We start from the raw sequence: 17,307 nt of genomic DNA on the forward strand, positions 1-17,307 counted from the left end.
CTTGGCGGGCGGGGCACGCACCCGTGTGTCGCTTGTAGTGCTTCAGCATGTTGACCTTCTGCGCGAACTTGCGGTGGCACTCCTTGCACTCGTACTCCTTGATGCCCTTGTGCAGCTTCATGTGGTGGCGCAGCGCGTGCTTGGTCTTCATGCCTGGGGACGGGGCGGGTCAGCGCGCGCCAGGCCCCAGCGGCCCGCAGGGCCATCCCGAGACGCCTGTGCCAGCCTGACAGGCACAGATGTCCAGGGTCCTCAGAGGCCGCCCATGCCCGTGGGAGCGGTGGGTGACACCGGGGTGCCTGGCTTCCGGCGTGGCGGGCTTCCTGTCAGCTCTGAGGAGGAACTGCGCGGTTCCCACAGTGATGGCTAACCTCTTCTCTGGTCAGTTGTGGGGCTTGAATTCAGGGCCTGGGCATTGACCCTGAGCCTCTGTGTTCAAGGCTAGCCCTCTACCCCTTGAGCCACAGTGCCACTTCTGGTTTTTGAGTATTTATTGGAGGTAAGAGTCTCATGTCTCACGGGGACTTTTCTGCACAGGCTGGCTTTGAACCATGATCCTCACATCTCAGTCTCCTGAGTGTGAGCCACTGGCACCCAGCACTGTGTGTGCGTGTGCTGGTACTGGGGCTTAAACTCAGGGCCTGGGTGCCGTCATTGAGCTTTAGCGCTCAAGGGGATGCTTTATCACTTGAGCAAGTCCACTTCTGGCTTCTTGCTTGTTAACTAGAGGTAGCATTTCATGGACTTTCCTGCCTAGGCTGGCTTCAAACTGTGATCCTCAGGTCTCAGCCTCCTGGGCAGCTAGGATTACAGGGGCGAGCCACCAGCTCAAGCTCCTTTCGTAACTTAACACTGCCATCTTGAGAAGGCAGAGCCTTACACAGGCCAATGGGGAAGGGACATGTGGGTGCCAGTCTATTCGGGAGCGAGGGTCTCAGCCGGCCACGCAGGAGGCCAGTGTGTGCGCCAGGGGTCACGGCGGGCACTCAGCTGGCCCAGTGCTCACAGAGCAGACTGCTGGCTGCTGGAGGCAGGCGGAGGGCTCGGCTGGCTTCTCCCCGAGGACAAGCCTCCAAGGCACGGCAGGGCCGGGGGCAGCCGCCTGCACGTGGCTCATCGGCAGCTGGCCAACGGCCTGATCAGCCCCTCCCCCTCGCCAGAGAGCTGACACAGCCAGAATTCTAACACAGGGCCAGGGGGGTCTTACACAGCAGGGCCACCAGGGGGCGCAAGAGTGCTCAGCGAGGATTCGGGTTCAAGGGGCACTGGCAGACCTTTGACTCTTGAAGAGCTTTGACCTTAGGACATTATCCTTCATCTTCTGATTTAAAAAGCTCCTCCCCCCCCCCCCCCACACACACTTAAAGGGACACCACTGCAGGCGGTGAGAGGCTGGGCCAGAAAGGGAGTCCTGTAGCAGGCGCCAGGCGCCGGGGCACACAGGCCTGGTCTCAGGCCCCTGCCTCCCAGAAGGTCCTCGGTTTGAGTGCCACCGAGCGACAGTGCCACCGTGTGATGTCACCCTCTACAAAGGGCATGAGTAGGCCAGAGGAAGCCCCACCCCCTACTTACACAGACTAACGGTCAGATACCATTCCCGGTCTGTTTGCTCCTTCCAACACCTGACTCTCGTTATGTAGCAGTAGCGAGGAGGGCCAGGTGCTGGCGGCTTGTGCCTGCAATCCCAGCCACTCCTGAGGCTGAGATCTGAGGATGGCTGTTTGAAGCCAGCCAAGGGCAGGAAAATTCATGAGACTTAACTCCAGTATCTACAGCTCAAGTGGTAGAGTGCGGAGCCTTGAGCAAAAGAAGCTACCCAGGGCCAGGCGGCAGAGGCTCAGGTCTGGGATCCTAGCGACTAAGGAGGCTGAGATGTGAGACTCTTCTCTCCAATTAACCACAAAAAGCTGGAAGTTTATCTATGGCTCAAGTGGAAGAGCACTACTTGAGCACAAAAGCTCAGAGATGGTGCCTAGGATCTGAGTTCAAGCCTCAGGACCATCAGAAAAGAAAAAAAAAAAAAGCTATTCAGGCCCTGAGTTCAAGCACCAGTACGTGTGCACACACCCTGTGCTGTGTTTTTCATTCTGCTGATGGGGCGATGTGCCTGGAGGCTGGGCACAGCACTGCTTTCTTTCACAGGACTGGGATGGATTCCCAGGCCGCGGTGGCAAGGTGCTGCCAGCGGCTGCCCCAGTGGACACGGGTGGACACCGTGGTCCTGGATCACCGCACAGACATAGCCTCCTCCTTGGAGGAGGGCTTGCTTGTGCCTTTTGGATCACCTTGTTTTTCTGCTGGAATCTTCCTGAGTTAATGCTCCTGCATCTTTCTTTCCTTGTGATTGAGGCCTGTGGCGCTCCCTGCACCGCCACGCGGCCACCTGCCAGTCCCTGCTGCCCTCCCGTAGGGGGCCACCTGGCCAGCAGCAGGGCCCACAGCACGGCTGCTCCATGGCTCCGTGGCACCGGCTGGCATGGCCCCAGGCCAGGATGGCACCCGCCTCTCCAGCCCCGGCACCCAGCCCCTCCCACCCGGCCCCCACTTCTCCCACCCCGGCGCCCGGCCCCTCCCACCCGGCCCCCACTTCTCCCACCCCGGCGCCCGGCCCCCACCTCTCCAGCCCCAGTGCCTGGCCCCTCCTACCCGGCCCCCACCTCTCCTGCCCTGGCGCCCGGCCTCTCCCGCCCGGCACCCACTTCTCCCATCCTGGAGCCCAGCCCCTCCTGCCTGGCACCCACCTCTCCCGCCCCGGCGCCTGGCCCTTCCTGCCTGGCACCCAGCCCCTCCTGCCTAGCACCTAGCCCCTCCTGCCCGGCCCCCACCTTTCCCACCCTGGCACCCAGTCCCTCCTGCCCGGCCCCCACCTTTCCCACCCTGGCACCCGGCCCCTCTCGCCCGTCACCCACCTCTCCCGCCCTGGCGCCCCGCCCCTCTCGCCCGGCACCCACCTTTCCCACCCTGGCGCCCGGCCCCTCTCGCCCGGCACCCACCTTTCCCGCACTCGGCACACAGGTACTCGCGGATGTCATCGTGCACGCGCATGTGCTCCTTGAGCATGTCCTTCCTGGCGAAGGACTTCCCGCACTGCTCACAGGCGTGGCTCTTCACACCTGCAAGCCCACAGCCACACTGCAAAGCGGGCAGAGGCAAGGAGGCAGTGCCCAGGCCCCGGTGGTCACCTGTTCATGGGGCCCAGGGCTTCGCTCGGGCTGGCCTGGGACGGCCCAGGAGGGCTTGAGTGTGGCGGGATGGGGCACTGCGTGGGGAGGGGCGTGCGTGCCCAGAAGAGGGAAAGAAGATGGAGAGGGGCGGGAGGAAGGTGAGGGAGCCTCTGTGTCACACCTGCGTGAGCCCCAGCGGTCCCTCCTGCAGCTCCCGCCCGCTCCACAATAGCCAGGTGCCGCCGGTGGCTCATGCCATCATCCTAGCTACTCAGGAGGCTGAGAGCTGAGGATCGAGGTTCAAGGCCAGCCCAGGCAAGAGAAGTCCATGAGACTCTCATCTCCAATGAACCAGCAGAAAACCGGAAGTGGCGCTGTGGCTCAAGTGGTAGGGCGATCGCCTTGAGCTGAAGAGCGGAGAGGCAGTGCCCAGACCCAGAGTTCAAGACCCACGACCAACAAAACAAAAACAAAAACAAAAAAACAGCCTGCTACCTGTGTGGATGAGCTTGTGACGCTCCAGGTTTCCGATGCTGTTGAAGATGCGCCCACAGATCTCGCAGGGGTGAATGTACCTGGAGCAGAGACGAGCCTCAGTCCGCTAGTCCCGGCACTGGGCTCCACGGTGCTCCCCGAATCCTCCGCGGAGGCCGGAGCCCCACGGCCTCAGGGGGTGGCGTTTCCAGAGGGGACCACGGGGAAGCAAGGCCACCAGCCTGTCCTGGTCAGCGGCCAGGACACACACCTCGGGATGGGCTGGGACACGGGAACCAGCCCTGCCGCGCCTCCTCGCAGACGCTGACCGCAGGGTGGCTGGCGCTGGTGTCTGACCCCGGTCTGTGGGCTTGGGCACAGCCTCTACGCCAAACCTCACCGAGGGCTTTCACCCGGCACAGCCTCTACACCAAACCTCACCGAGGGCTTTCACCCGGCACAGCCTCTACGCCAAACCTCACCGAGGGCTTTCACCCGGCACAGCCTCTACACCAAACCTCACCGAGGGCTTTCACCTGGCACTGGTTCCGGTTCCAGCTGCAACTGACACTGGCTCCAGAGGGGGTGGGGGGGGCAAGGGTCCTAGGGTCCCTCCCGTGGCTGGGGATGGAGCTGTTCCCTGATACAGGGCCGCCCGGGGAGGGCAAGAGGTGAGGCCAGGAAGGGGCTGTCAGGAACACGCAGGCCGCCCCAAGGTCCTGGGTGTGGTGACGCTCCTTGGCTGGCCAGAGCCATCTCTGTATAAATGCCCCACCCCGCCTCACCCCTGCACTGTACAAACCTCTGTTCTACCCCCGCCTCACCCCTGCACTCTGCACAAACCCCTGTTCTGCCCCCCCGCCTCACCCCTGCACTCTGCACAAACCCCTGTTCTGCCCCCCCCCCCGCCTCACTTCTGCACGTTGGGGTCGGGCAGGTTCTCGCGGTGGATGACCATGTGCGCGTGGTACGTGGCCTTGAGTGCGAAGCGCCGGTGGCAGATGCTGCAGCCGTGGCCCTTCTCCTTGTGCACCTCCATGATGTGCTTCAGATACTCCTTCCCGCGGCCGAAGGTGAGCTGCAGGCGGGCAGGCGGGCGGGGCCGTGACACCACTGTGCCAACGCCGCCTCGGAGAATGCGACACGCGGGGGCCGGGCCAGGAGCCCCGGGGGGGGGGAGGGGACGCGACACGCGGGGGCCGGGCCAGGAGCCACGGGGGGGTGGGGGACGCGACACGCGGGGGCCCGGCCAGGAGCCCAGGGGGTGTGGGGGAGTTGCAGCCACAGCCACGCAGGGCCCAGCAGGCCACCAGGTCCTCAGAAACAAGGGATGGAGGTCAGGCCGGCCCAGCCCCACCCTGGGGGCGGGCCTGGTGACAGGTGGGCTCCAACGGGCTGGAGGCCTGCAGCCAGCATCCGCAGGTGCCAGGGACTCGGGACAGCGTTGCTGTGCGCGGCTCCGGCCCTCCCATCCCCCCATGCACCTGGCAGCGCTTGCAGCTGTACTTGTGCTCCCACACACACGCACACACCTGGCAGCGCTTGCAGCTGTACCTGTGCCCGCACACACACGCACACACCTGGCAGCGCTTGCAGCTGTACTTGTGTCCCCCCCGCACACACACGCACACACCTGGCAGCGCTTGCAGCTGTACTTGTGCCCCCCCCCGCACACACACCTGGCAGCGCTTGCAGCTGTACTTGTGCCCCCCCCACACGCACACACTTGGCAGCGCTTGCAGCTGTACTTGTGCCCCCCCCACACGCACACACACGCACACACCTGGCAGCGCTTGCAGCTGTACTTGTGCCCCCCCCACACACACGCACACACCTGGCAGCACTTGCAGCTGTACTTGTGCCCCTCACACACACACGCACACACCTGGCAGCGCTTGCAGCTGTACTTGTGCCCCCTCGCACACACGCACACACCTGGCAGCGCTTGCAGCTGTACTTGTGTGCCCCCCCCGCACACACACACACCTGGCAGCGCTTGCAGCTGTACTTGTGCCCCCCCCACACACGCACACACCTGGCAGCGCTTGCAGCTGTACTTGTGCCCCCACACACACACACGCACACACCTGGCAGCGCTTGCAGCTGTACTTGTGCCCCCCCACACACACACGCACACACCTGGCAGCGCTTGCAGCTGTACTTGTGCCCCCCCCCCACACGCACACACCTGGCAGCGCTTGCAGCTGTACTTGTGCCCCCCCGCACACGCACACACCTGGCAGCGCTTGCAGCTGTACTTGTGCCCCCCCACGCACACGCACACACCTGGCAGCGCTTGCAGCTGTACTTGTGCGGCTCCGAGTCGGCACTCCCGTCCGAGTTGTCGTCGTTCTCCTCCGAGGAGATCCCGATCTTGCCAATGAACTCCTCCCGCTGATGCTCGTCCATCAGCGCGATGTCCTGCGGGGCAGCACAGCCGTCACAGCCCCGCCAGCGCCCCGCCCACCGCCGTGGTCCCGACGACACAGGCTGGCCTGGTCACCTGTGCCAACAAGTCACAGTTGCTGTCCCTGGGTAGGGCGTGGCGTCTGGTGCTCGGTCACCCCCACAGCGGCTCCCCCGCCCTTCATCACGCCATCCCCCACCTGGGCTCCCTCCATCCTTGAGGCGGGGGTGACAGCCCCACTCTGCCTCTCACTTCCTCCCAGGAGCCGCCTGGGCTGGAATCTCAGCTGCACCACACGACCCGTGCAACTGGGGTACAAAAGCTTCTTGGAGAAGTTGATTACGGCCACGTTAGGGCGCAGTGAGGGTCTGCAAGCTGCACCCAGGATCCACCCACTGGGATGGTGTGGAGGAGATGGGTCGGGAGGGCGGCCCTTGCAGACACGAACCGTGTTTCACAAATGGGCCTGGAACTCCATCTCACCCCACCCCCGCCACTGGGCACCCAGCAAGAAGGCCGGAGAAGCCGACACCAGCGGGGAGCCCGCCCGAGCCACCGCTGGCCTTCCAGGTGTAGGAGGGTACATGGCTGTCGCTGCGCCTGGTCCACGGCGCCGTCAGGACCGCACCGCCCAGACAGACGGGGCTCAAGGACCCGCGGGCCGGGTGCTGCCTGGAGAGGCTGGGAACACGCGCCCCGACGTGGGGCCCGCGGGCCGGGAGACGCGCACCTTGAAGTGGACGTGGATGTGGTCCCTGAGCACGTCCACACGGAAGAACTTGCGCCCGCAGATCTCACAGGTGTACTTCTTGTCGCCGTGCGTGAGCAGGTGCTTGTTCATGTTGCTGCGGCAGGAGAACACCTGGGGGCAGGACAGCGGCACGGAGAGGCTGAGAGGCCTGGCTGGACACGGACAGGCCCAGCTGGACACGCGGAGGCCCGGCTGGACACGCGGAGGCCCGGCTGGACATGCGGAGGCCCGGCTGGACATGCGGAGGCCCAGCTGGACACGGTGAGGCCCAGCTAGACATGGAGAGGCCCGGGTGGACACAGAGAGGCCCGGCTGGACATGGACAGGCCCAGCTGGACACAGACAGGCCTGGCTGGACACGGAGAACTCTGACTGGACATGGAGAGACCTGGCTGGTATGGAGAGGCCTGGCTGGACATGAAGAGGCCCGGCTAGACATGGAGAACCCTGACTGGACACGGAGAACCCTGACTGGACATGGAGAGACCTGGCTGGTATGGAGAGGCCCGGCTGGACATGGAGAGACCTGGCTGGACATGGAGAAGCATGGCTGGGGAGAAGCGTGACTGGACACAGAGAAGCCCAGCTGCGCATGGAAGAGCCCTGTCTGGTCCTCAGGGGAAGCCTTGGCCAGCACAAGGGCACAGGTGGTCTCTGCCAGCATCTAAGTCCCGCCAGTGGCTCGGTGAGTGGGAAATGCCAGTGCCCAGCGCAATGACTAGGCTGACTTGTTCGCACAGGTAAACACTGTGTCTGTGGGCAGGGCAAGGCCCCTGTGCCCGCCTGCCCAGAGCAGTGGCAAGCGGACTGCCTGCAGTGCTAGGAGCACTGAGCACGGGGCATCTCCACTGACGGCCTGCTCTGCGGCCAGGAAGCGGGCACGGGCGCCCTGGCCAGGCTGCTCGAGCGGCCTCCGCCATCCCACGCCGGCCTCAGCTCCAACCCGTAGCTCCAGGTTACACGCCGGCCCAGGGGCCCGGCTCACGTGAAGGTTTGATTCAGGAGGTTTTAGATGAAAATACAGATTTCCACTTCCTCTTGAAAAGGTAAAAACACCTTGGTCGTACGGCCCTGTGTGCCGGGGCCAGGGTGGAGTTGGCTGCCCGCGTGGGGCTTGGCTTTCCTGGATGTGTGGTGGCTCCAGGGTGCCGGTGGCTCCCGTGAACTGCGTGTAGCTACGGCAGTGAGCGAGACCCTCCCCGCCCCCCGCCCGCCTCCCGCGCTGCCTGGGCGAGGGCCACACGGGACCCTCTGGGAGCTGGGCAATGGCAGCATGCACGTTGTGGGGCCGTGAGGTCCAGCCCTCTAGCACAGCGGGCACCTGCAAGCCACCCGGTGGTGAGAGGTGGTGGGTCTGACCTCAGCCCAGACAAGGTGCTCAAAGAACAGGGCATGTGGCCGGGGACTGAGGGCTCACATCTGTGAGACCTGGAAGATTACAGTCTGAAGCCAATCCGAAAAGCAGTAAGGTCTTGGGAGACTTCATCTCCAATGAACCAGCAAAGAGCTTGGCTGGAGGCAGGGCTCAAGTGGTCAGAGCGCCAGTCATCAGCAAGCAAAGCCAAGTAAGAGCGGCAAGACCCTGAGTTCAAGCTCTGGTACAAGCAATAAAAAGAAGAGAGCCAGGTACATTCACGGCTCCGCGGCGGCGCCGCATGGCTGGGCAGCGCCAGCTGTTTCTCAGACAGAATCGCACTGCAGGACACGAGACAAGGCCGGGACACTGTTTCTTCCTGCCAAGGCCACCTGAACATCTGTGAGCCGTCATCTTCGGTGTAGACAGTCCCGCGGGGCGTGGCCGGTGCCGCGCATCCAGCAGCTTCCGTGGGAGGGGTCGCCTCTGACTTAGAAAATGGTGGGGGGGGGGGCTGGCCGTTACCAGGGAGGCCAGCACTGACAGGCGATGCTCTCAGGCCCCGGGCCTCCTGCGCCCTCGGTGTGCTGCGCCCAGCCCTTGCGTAAGCTCGAAGACACTCAGCCAGAGCACACGGGCCGGCTGCAGCGCGGGCAGAGAGCACGGCTGAGGAACACGAACGCTTCTCAGCAGATACACTGGAAGCCCAAGGACAGCACAGGACCCGGCCCAGCCCCGAGCGTGGCTGGCCAGCGCCCCCACGAGAATGCCACGCACACAGGAGCCGGCTGTGACCTGCGCCCATCCACATCCACCCCACCCCACGTGTTACCTTGCCACACACGGGACATCCAGAAGGTTCCTTCTTATAGCGGACCAGGCTCTCCCCGCTGGCCTCCAGATCTTCTCTCTTCACCCGCCGTACTCCTGAAACCCCACACCCACAGGAAATGTGAGGACGGGAGGGCAGCCCCGGCTGTCCAGATGGGAGGCAGGGCTGGGCGCAGAGCACACCGCCTTTCCACTGCTGGGGGTTCATCTCTGGGCCTCTAAGGGAGCCGCACCCTCGGTGCTTTTGCGTTAGCCGTTTATCAGATCGGGCCTCCCGCTTTTGCCCAGGCTGACCTTAGACGCTGAGCTTTGGCCTGTGCCTGCAGGGTAGGCGGGATCACAGGTGTGGACCATCACACTTGTTTTTGAAATGGGGTCTCACTAATTTCGTACTCAGGCGGGCCTCAAACCACAAGTTGTCTCTCTGCCTCTTGAATAGCGGGGGTTACAGGAGCGAGCCACTCTACTGAGCTTTGAAAAAAGACTCAAGAGTTCCCACGGGGAGGTGTGGCGGTACACGCTGTAGTCTCCGGCATGGAGGCTGACAAGGGAGGCTTCCTGGAGCTGATCCTGGGCCAGTACGGGCAACACGGAGGGATGCGTTGTGTTTTTGAGACAAAAAAGTGCACGTGAGACAAGTAATGTCTAAACTTTACAGGGGGAGAGACGTGTGGCGCTGTGGTAGGCGATTCAATCAGGGTCTCCCCGACTCCCATCCCGGGAAAAGGGGCATCACACCCCCACGGGGCCAGCCACGGAACGGGCACAGGCGCGTCCTGGCTGCCTACGGCCAGGGAAAGAGAAGAGTGCAGAGCTGCAGAGCTGCGTAGGAGTGTGACCCTGCTCTTGATTTCCAAACCCGTGAGCACTCTCGGAACAGTGATGGTAAGAGGGTCAGTGCGCGGCGTCGCCCAGGGTGGGCGGCACTGGTGGCAAAGGCAGCAGGTCATGGTGGGACTTCAGGTGGGCCTGAGTCAAAACGCGAGTCCAGGGGAAATGTTTCCCGGAAGAGCACGCAGCTCTGGGCTGGCCCTGGAGAACGGCGTCCCGCCGTCCACTCACAGAGGCCGCAGCCACACCTGGGGCCCGGCCTGAGCGCGGCTCGGGCCACGTCCCCCACCCCCGCGGCTCCTCAGCCCACGCTGGCTCCACCTCCCACATCCACACTGCGAGGTCCCCGCGAGGCGGTGTCCCCGTGGCCTCTCGTGACCCTGGGTGTTCAGGCAGCCCCAGGCCGGCGTCATGGCTCCACCTCTGGGGCCACACGGAGGCAGAATGCGGGAGGAGGGGAGCGCTGGGGCCTACACTACAGCTCTCTGCTCTGCATGGCCGAGCTGTCCCGTGCCCAGCTCCGTGCCAGCCTCCTACCCCTCACGGGAAAGCATTTTTCATGGTATGAAAAATCTCTTTAAAGAAGTGCTTTCAGCCCGAGACTGGAGGCTCATTCCTGTAACCCTAGCTACTCATCCTCCTCCTGACCCAAGCCAGCCTGGGTCGGGAAGCTCGTGGGATTCTTCCCTCCATTTCAGACCACAGAGCCCGAAGCGGAGCTGTGCCTCAAGTGGTAGCATGCCAGCCTCGAGCAGAAAAGCTCAGTGACGGAGCCCAGCCCTGAGTGCATGCCCCAGGACTGGCACACGGTAAACTACAATGCTTTTGGTGACTGAGCGACATGCAGTCCTGGGTGCCCAACCCCCACTGTTTCCAAGTCCCTCCCTGGCTCCCAGAACAGGCGCATCTGATGGGTGGCAGCGCAGCATGGCCGGGCCTCCCCCCTCCCCGCCCCCGCGCGCACTCACCCTCCAGGTGCCGCCGCTGGTGGTCCAGCATGACGTCCTTGCGGTAGAACATCTTGCTGCAGACCTCGCAGGCGAACTTCTTGTCCCCGTGCTTCTTCTTGTGCTTGGAGAGGTTGCTGTTGGTGGAGAAGAACCTGAAGCACAGCTCACACCGGAACGTCTTGTCGTCTGTCCAGGGGCAAACACACACCGGGGTAAGAGACGCGATGTGGGGCTGGCGCGGGGTCTGCGGCGGCAGAAAGCAGGGGTCGGGGCAGGAGGCCGCGGCCGGGAGTGCCCGTAGCGTGCACGGCGGGAGCAGCCACGCGTGGGGCGCATCCTCCACGCCAGCCACCCAGCCCTCCTCCCCTGACAGCCGGGGCTGAGTGCGGGAGGCTGCCGGGGCCTCCCTCCCCGCTCAGCCATGGCTGCCCCAGGGGCCCCTCAGTGCCCCTTCTGCCAAGGTGCGTACCCCAAGATCCCCACCTCCTGCAGTTCCCAGCAGACCTCACTCCCTCAGCACACGCCACACACACCAACGCGCGCGCACACACAGTCTCCAAGGCTTCCGGAAGTATCCGCATCCCTGAATAGTCCTCTCTGGAAGGCAGCTGGTCCCCGCCCAGCTCCCTCCCGACCCCCGCCATCTTGTCCTGATGCGCCCCCTGTGCCCACAGCCCTCTCCGGTCCATGGGGCCTCCTGAGCTTCCTCGCCAGAGCCACGGGTGGAGGGCTGACCAAGGAGGAAGCCAGGGCGGGGTCGCCTCTCCAGGCCCCGCCCCCCTTCCCGGCGTCCTCCAGCCCGCCGCCTGCCCTGGAAGTGACGCGGGACAAGCCAGCATCTCCGGGAGCCGCAGCTAGGGCAGCGGGCCGTCCGCTCCGGGCAAACCTTCGCCGGGGGCCGGGCGGGGCCTCACCGGTCCGGCAGTTGTGGAACTCCAGCGCGCTCTCCATGCGGAAGGCCTTCCCGCAGCTGCCGCAGCGGAACTGGTACTCGCCGTCCACCTGTCAAACGCAGACCGCATGCAGGCCCCGCCGCGGGTCCCCCTCCTACTCTCCTACACACAGCGTGGGGCTTTTGGGGGCTGACTCGGGGGCTCGAAGGAGGAGGCTGCTTGGCTTTTTCCCGGCACTGCCCCACCTGAGCCACACGTCTGGTTTTTGCAGGTTAACTGAAGGTAAGAATCATGCCAGGCGCTGGTGGCTCACGCCTGTAATCCTAGCTACTCAGGAGGCTGAGATCTGAGGATCGCGGTTCAAAGCCAGCCCGGGCAGGAGAGACCGTGAGACTCCTATCTCCAATAAACCACCAGAAAACCGGAAGTGGCACTGTAGCTCAAGTGGTAGAGCGCTCGCCTTGAGCTGAAGAGCTGAGGGACAGCGCCCAGGCCCAGGGTTCAAGCCCCACAGCCGACCAAAAAAAAAAAGAATCTTGTGGACTTTCCTGCCTGAGCTGGCTGCAAACTGTGATCCTCACATCTCAGCCTCCTAAGGGGCTGGGATTACAGGCCACTAGTGCCAGGCTAGAAACAATTTTTAACTCTTTCTAGTCAAGTGCTCAATTCACTACCACGCTTCCCCTGCCAACACGCACACGCTGCCCGTGAGCATCCATGGATCCACCCACCTCATTCCTGCTGTGCTTGTAGGACACGTGCTGCTTTAGGCTCTCCTTACGGCTGAACAATTTTGCACACTCTTCACACTTAAACAGCTTGTCACCTAGGGGCCACGAAAGGGAAGCTGCCTCACTACCGCAGGCCTTGGCGGGGTGAGTGGCGCCCCGCCCCCTCCGCGTTCCGGTGCTGCTGCCAGCACCCCCCCCCACACACACACACTCACCGTGCGAGCGCACGTGGCGGCTCAGGTTGCTGCTGTTCTGGAACACCTTGCTGCACGTGCCGCACTGGTGCACCCGCTTGTGCTCCCCGAGCTGCCGCACCAGCCGGCGCCGCGCACCGTGTCTGCTGGACAGCACCAGGCCCCTCTTGAGGGCCAGGGCGCCGCCCACGTGGTGCGTGAACCTGCATGGGGGGAGGGGCAGAGGCGGGTCAGAACCGGGGCTCTGGGCCGCCCAGGGGACAGCACCAGCGGGGGGGGGGAGGGGGCCGTGCCCCGGAACCCCACCGGCCCTCAGTGTCCTGACAGATTCCGGCACTCCAACAGGACCTTGGCTTACCCAGGAATTGTAACTTAAAGATACATGTTATGCCTGTTCACAAAAAGGAAAAAGGGAACAGAACTAAACCGTAGATTTACTCAAATCCAATAGAAAACTGGTTCATCAATATTATTCACCATAGCCAGAGTAACCCACGCTGCCTCTGGATGAATGGATAATCAAAGAGGGTACACACACCAAGGGAGTATTATGCAGCCTCGAAAAGGATAGGGAAATTCCGACAGCTGCCACATCGGTGAACTTCAGCCCACTGCGCTACGCTAAGCGAGTCACACCCATCGCCAAAGGACAAGCAGCAGAAGACTCCACTTCTGGGAGACCCTCAACAGATGGAGTCAGAGACTACAGAAGACGGTGCTGGAGCTGGGAGCCACTGGCCAATAGAACAGAGCTTCTGTTTGGGATGATGGAAGGTTCTAGAGATGGACAAGTTCTTAAAAGACAACTTTTAAGTTTTCGCAGTGGACAACCTACCGAACTCCTGAGTTCCAGCGCACTCCAGATGCTCCTGAGGCACATGCAAGTCTGGCTGTAAGTGACAGTCTGCCAGGACCTCCAGCATCCCTCACCCCACCAGCGCCCCCGGCCCGTCCCCAGGGAGGTGGGACTCACTTTGGCACAGAGCTGATGTCGTTTGTGGAGGTGGCCAGCTTCCCCAAGACCAGCTCCATTATCCGCTCGTCGGGCGCTGCGCTGCCAGGCTCCTCAGGCAGGCCCTCGGGGACAGTCTCTGCCACTTGCTCTGTGCGGGGGGGCGGGAGGGGGACCAAGCCGGTCAGCATGGGCCACACAACCCCGGGACGCAGCACCCAGGCCCGGAGCCAGTGGCGTGGGTGTAACTGGTAAGGCTTATGCAGAGAAAGACCACTCGTATTTTGGACTTACATATTTACCTTTTTTTTGTTTTTGACAGTCCTAGGGCTTGAACTCAGGGCCTGGGCACTGTCTGTGAGCTTCTTTTGCTCGAGGCCAGTGCTCTACCACTAGAGCCACAGTGCCACTTCTGGCTTTTTCTGTGTATGTGGTACTGAATAATGGAACCCAGGGCTTCATGCATGCTATGCAAGCACTCTACCCCCAAGCCACCTTCCCAGCCCTGGAACTAAGTATCGGTGTCATAAGAAAAGCAAAGCTGGGCCTGATGGCTCACACTGGAAGGCAGAGATTCTGAGGATGGAGGCCAGCACGGCAGAAAGTTCACAAGATTGCATCTCAACCAGTAAAAAGCTGGGCAAATCAGAGGGAAATGGGAGGGGCCCATCAGCTGCACTGGACATGGATGAAAATGAACTAAGCAACTCAAGGGCAGCGGTGGGAGGGAGGGAAGGAAAGAGAAAGAAGGAACAGCTTACACTAAGCAAAAGGAAAGAAAGGTGCATATCACCCACTGCGGAAGAAATAGTTGTATTGCCAAAACTGATAGACTTTACAAGCTCCATAGACCATGATAATGAGAATTTGCCTTGTGAAGGTTAAAATGTGTTTGTGACTTTTAAGTAGCACTATCCCACAATACTGTGAAATTTATGTAATCACCTAAATCTCAATAAAAAATTATTTCAAAAGAAAAGCTGGGCAAGTGTCACGTGTGTGTCATCTCAACGATGTGACACGCACTAAACAGCAGGAGCAGGGGCCATGCCTCAAAAACGCAAAACAAAACCAAAGCAAGCTAGGCACTGGTGGCTCACGCCTGCAATGCTAGTTACTTGGTGGCTCAGATCTGAAGATTGAGATCAGCCCCAGCAGAAAAGTCTGTGAGATTCTTACCCCCAATTAATGAGGAAAAAGAAAACAAAACAGGACGTGTGGCTCCAGTGGTAGAACACCAGCCTTGAGCAGAAAAGCCGAGGGCAAGCCCCTGAGCTCAGGCCCCAGCACCCAGACACACCCCACAGAGACCAAAGCAAAAGTCACATGTCCAGGGGCAGCTCAGGCCGTTAAACACAAGGCCCTAAGTGCAAACCCCAGTACTGCAAAAGAAAATGCTTTCCTTAACTCACGTTGAAGTTAAGATTTGGGATTAAAAAAATATATACATATATGTATATACATGTACATATAGTGTTATAACATTACTTCAATCCTTCTTCATACCAAACAAAAAACACTTTAGACATATACCAGGTCTTATAATTTACATCAAATAAGCACAACAGGGGCTCAAGCTGGAAACCAGGTAACAATCACCCCTAACTATCTCTGATCATGAGCACCCAGGAGAGGAATGATGTTTCCTGTCCCCTCCCACCTTCTGCCCTGCTGCAGAGGGGTGGGGTATATGCGGGGGGTGGGGGGGAGTGAGGGGGGTTGTTAGGAGAGGATAAGGAGGCAGAGGGGGGAGCCAGGCCAGGTCTGGTGGTGGGGGGCTGGGGGGCTGGCTGGAGGCGGGGATAGAGGGAGGGCCAAGAACAGCCCACGAAGATGCTCTTCCCAGAATACCACAGATGGTAAGAAGAGTGCCCAGTGCCAGGCTCACAGGGCTGGCACGCTTAGCATCACGCCACAGTGTGAGTGCGCAGAGATCAGAGCTTCCCAGAAAGTTGACGGGACTCCACAGAGGATTGGGGAAGGCCGGCCAGGCGCAGGCCGGCTCTGCGCCGGCTCCTGGGCAGGGGGGGGCACGCAGCGGCATGTGCCGCCCGACCTCTCTGGGCCCTGGGCACCGGCCCCAGCCCCTCACCTGTGGGAACCTTCTCCCCAGAGGTGGCCGAAGGCGGCTCAGCTTTTGAAGCTTTGGGCTTCCTCCCTCTTCGAGGCTTTTTCTTTGGCTCTCGGGCGGTCCCCACGCTCTGGACCCCAACTCTCTCGGGCACAGTGGGTGGCTCCCCTCCAGCTGTGTCTGGCTCCTTGTCAGATGCTGCCTCCTGCTGGCTGCCTGGCGGAAGGCTTTTGGCTTGTTCCAAGTGGCCCACGAGATGCTCTGTAAGGGAAGAGCAGCAGGCTGGCACGTGGGCAGGCTGGCGCTGTCTGCCCGTTACTTTGCTTTGCCCCAGCATCAGAATGAAGCCACATGCCCACCAGTTTTGTTTTGTTTTTGTCAGTCGTGGGGCTTGAACTCGGGGCCTGGGCACTGTCCCTCAGCTCTTCAGCTCAAGGTGAGTGCTCTACCACCTGAGCCACAGTACCACTTCAGGTTTTCTGGTGGTTTATTGGAGATAAGATTCTCACAGACTTTCCTGCCCAGGCTGGCTTTGAACTGTGATCCTCAGATCTCAGCCTCCTGAGTAGCTAGGATGAAAGGCATGAGCCACCGTGGCCTGGGTGTCCACTGGTTTTAAAAACAAAACCATTTCCAGTGTGCCAAACAACTCCAGGCTTATTTGAAACTAGTGAGGTCAGAAGAGCTTTGGATTTTAGAGCATTGTGCATTTCAGGTCTCAGAATCCCAGAGCACTTCAGATCCTGGATTTCGGATTCTGGGTTTTCAGCTGATTTTCACCACTGAGCTGGAACTTGCTAAAAGTAACTTAAATGATGAAGGCAGGACAGGTTTGCTTCAAAGGCAGAAGGGAAAAACTAAATGCACAGACAAACCTATGCAGAAGAAACCTGGACAGGCTACATGGGGAAATGAGTGCATTTTTCTACTCATGCCAAAATAATGAGCAATCCCAGTTTTCTTCTTTAAGCATATGCATATATATGTACATATATGAGTAATTTTTGTTGTTGTTGCTGCAATGAACATGTCTTCTATAAAGGCAGCATCTAGAGGACTACTAAGAAAATTACGGCTTGTAGGAAGGAACATTTCCTCTAAAAACACTGCATGAAGGCAACACTTCTTGGCTGAAGTTGAGCAGGTAGAACGTGTCAGAGACCACCCAAGACAAGATTGCTGAAAAAGTCACGGGGAGCAGGAGCAGGGAGAAGAGGCGAGGGGTGGGGTGGGTGAGCGAGGCGGGGACGGCAGGGCGCCCTGGCTGGACGAGGCGCGGGGTGGGTGAGCGAGGCGGGGACCACAGGGCACCCTGGCTGGACGAGGCGCCACAACAGGCAGAGGGGAGCGCGTGGCTGATCTGCAGCAGGCAGTCTGGGCACCCCGCAGCCCAGGCACCCCGCAGCCCGGGCACCTCGCAGCCCCAGTGCACCCCGCAGCCCCAGGGCACCCCGCAGCCTCGGCACCCCGCAGCCCCAGGGCACCCCGCAGCCCCAGGGCACCCCGCAACCCAGGCATCCCGCAGCCCCAGGCACCCCGCAGCCCCAGGGCACCCCACAGCTCCAGCAGCCCACAGCCCCAGTCACCCCGCAGCCCAGTCACCCCGCAGCCCCGGCACCCCGCAGCCCGGTCACCCCGCAGCCCCAGGCACCCCGCAGCCCCAGGCACCCCGCAGCCCCGGGCACCCCACAGCCCCAGACACCC

The 17,307-nt window shown here is 61.5% G+C and overlaps 1 protein-coding gene across 1 annotated transcript in view; it reads right to left on the bottom strand.

Annotated features, from left to right (window-relative positions):
• Prdm15 (PR domain containing 15) overlaps positions 1–17,307 on the bottom strand; it is a 33,263-nt gene that overhangs the window by 8,645 nt on the left and 7,311 nt on the right. The window contains exons 6-18 of the mRNA XM_013027331.1: positions 15,625–15,864; positions 13,554–13,683; positions 12,602–12,783; positions 12,387–12,481; positions 11,677–11,764; positions 10,781–10,948; positions 8,983–9,077; positions 6,776–6,907; positions 5,925–6,059; positions 4,553–4,716; positions 3,660–3,739; positions 2,994–3,113; positions 22–153 (exon numbers count right to left, since the gene is read on the bottom strand). Of these exons, the coding sequence (XP_012882785.1) occupies positions 22–153; positions 2,994–3,113; positions 3,660–3,739; positions 4,553–4,716; positions 5,925–6,059; positions 6,776–6,907; positions 8,983–9,077; positions 10,781–10,948; positions 11,677–11,764; positions 12,387–12,481; positions 12,602–12,783; positions 13,554–13,683; positions 15,625–15,864 (1,761 nt within the window). The remainder of the gene's footprint in view (positions 1–21; positions 154–2,993; positions 3,114–3,659; positions 3,740–4,552; positions 4,717–5,924; positions 6,060–6,775; positions 6,908–8,982; positions 9,078–10,780; positions 10,949–11,676; positions 11,765–12,386; positions 12,482–12,601; positions 12,784–13,553; positions 13,684–15,624; positions 15,865–17,307) is intronic.

Source organism: Dipodomys ordii, unplaced genomic scaffold, assembly GCF_000151885.1.
Source record: "Dipodomys ordii isolate 6190 unplaced genomic scaffold, Dord_2.0 Scaffold103, whole genome shotgun sequence".
Lineage (NCBI taxonomy): Eukaryota > Metazoa > Chordata > Mammalia > Rodentia > Heteromyidae > Dipodomys > Dipodomys ordii.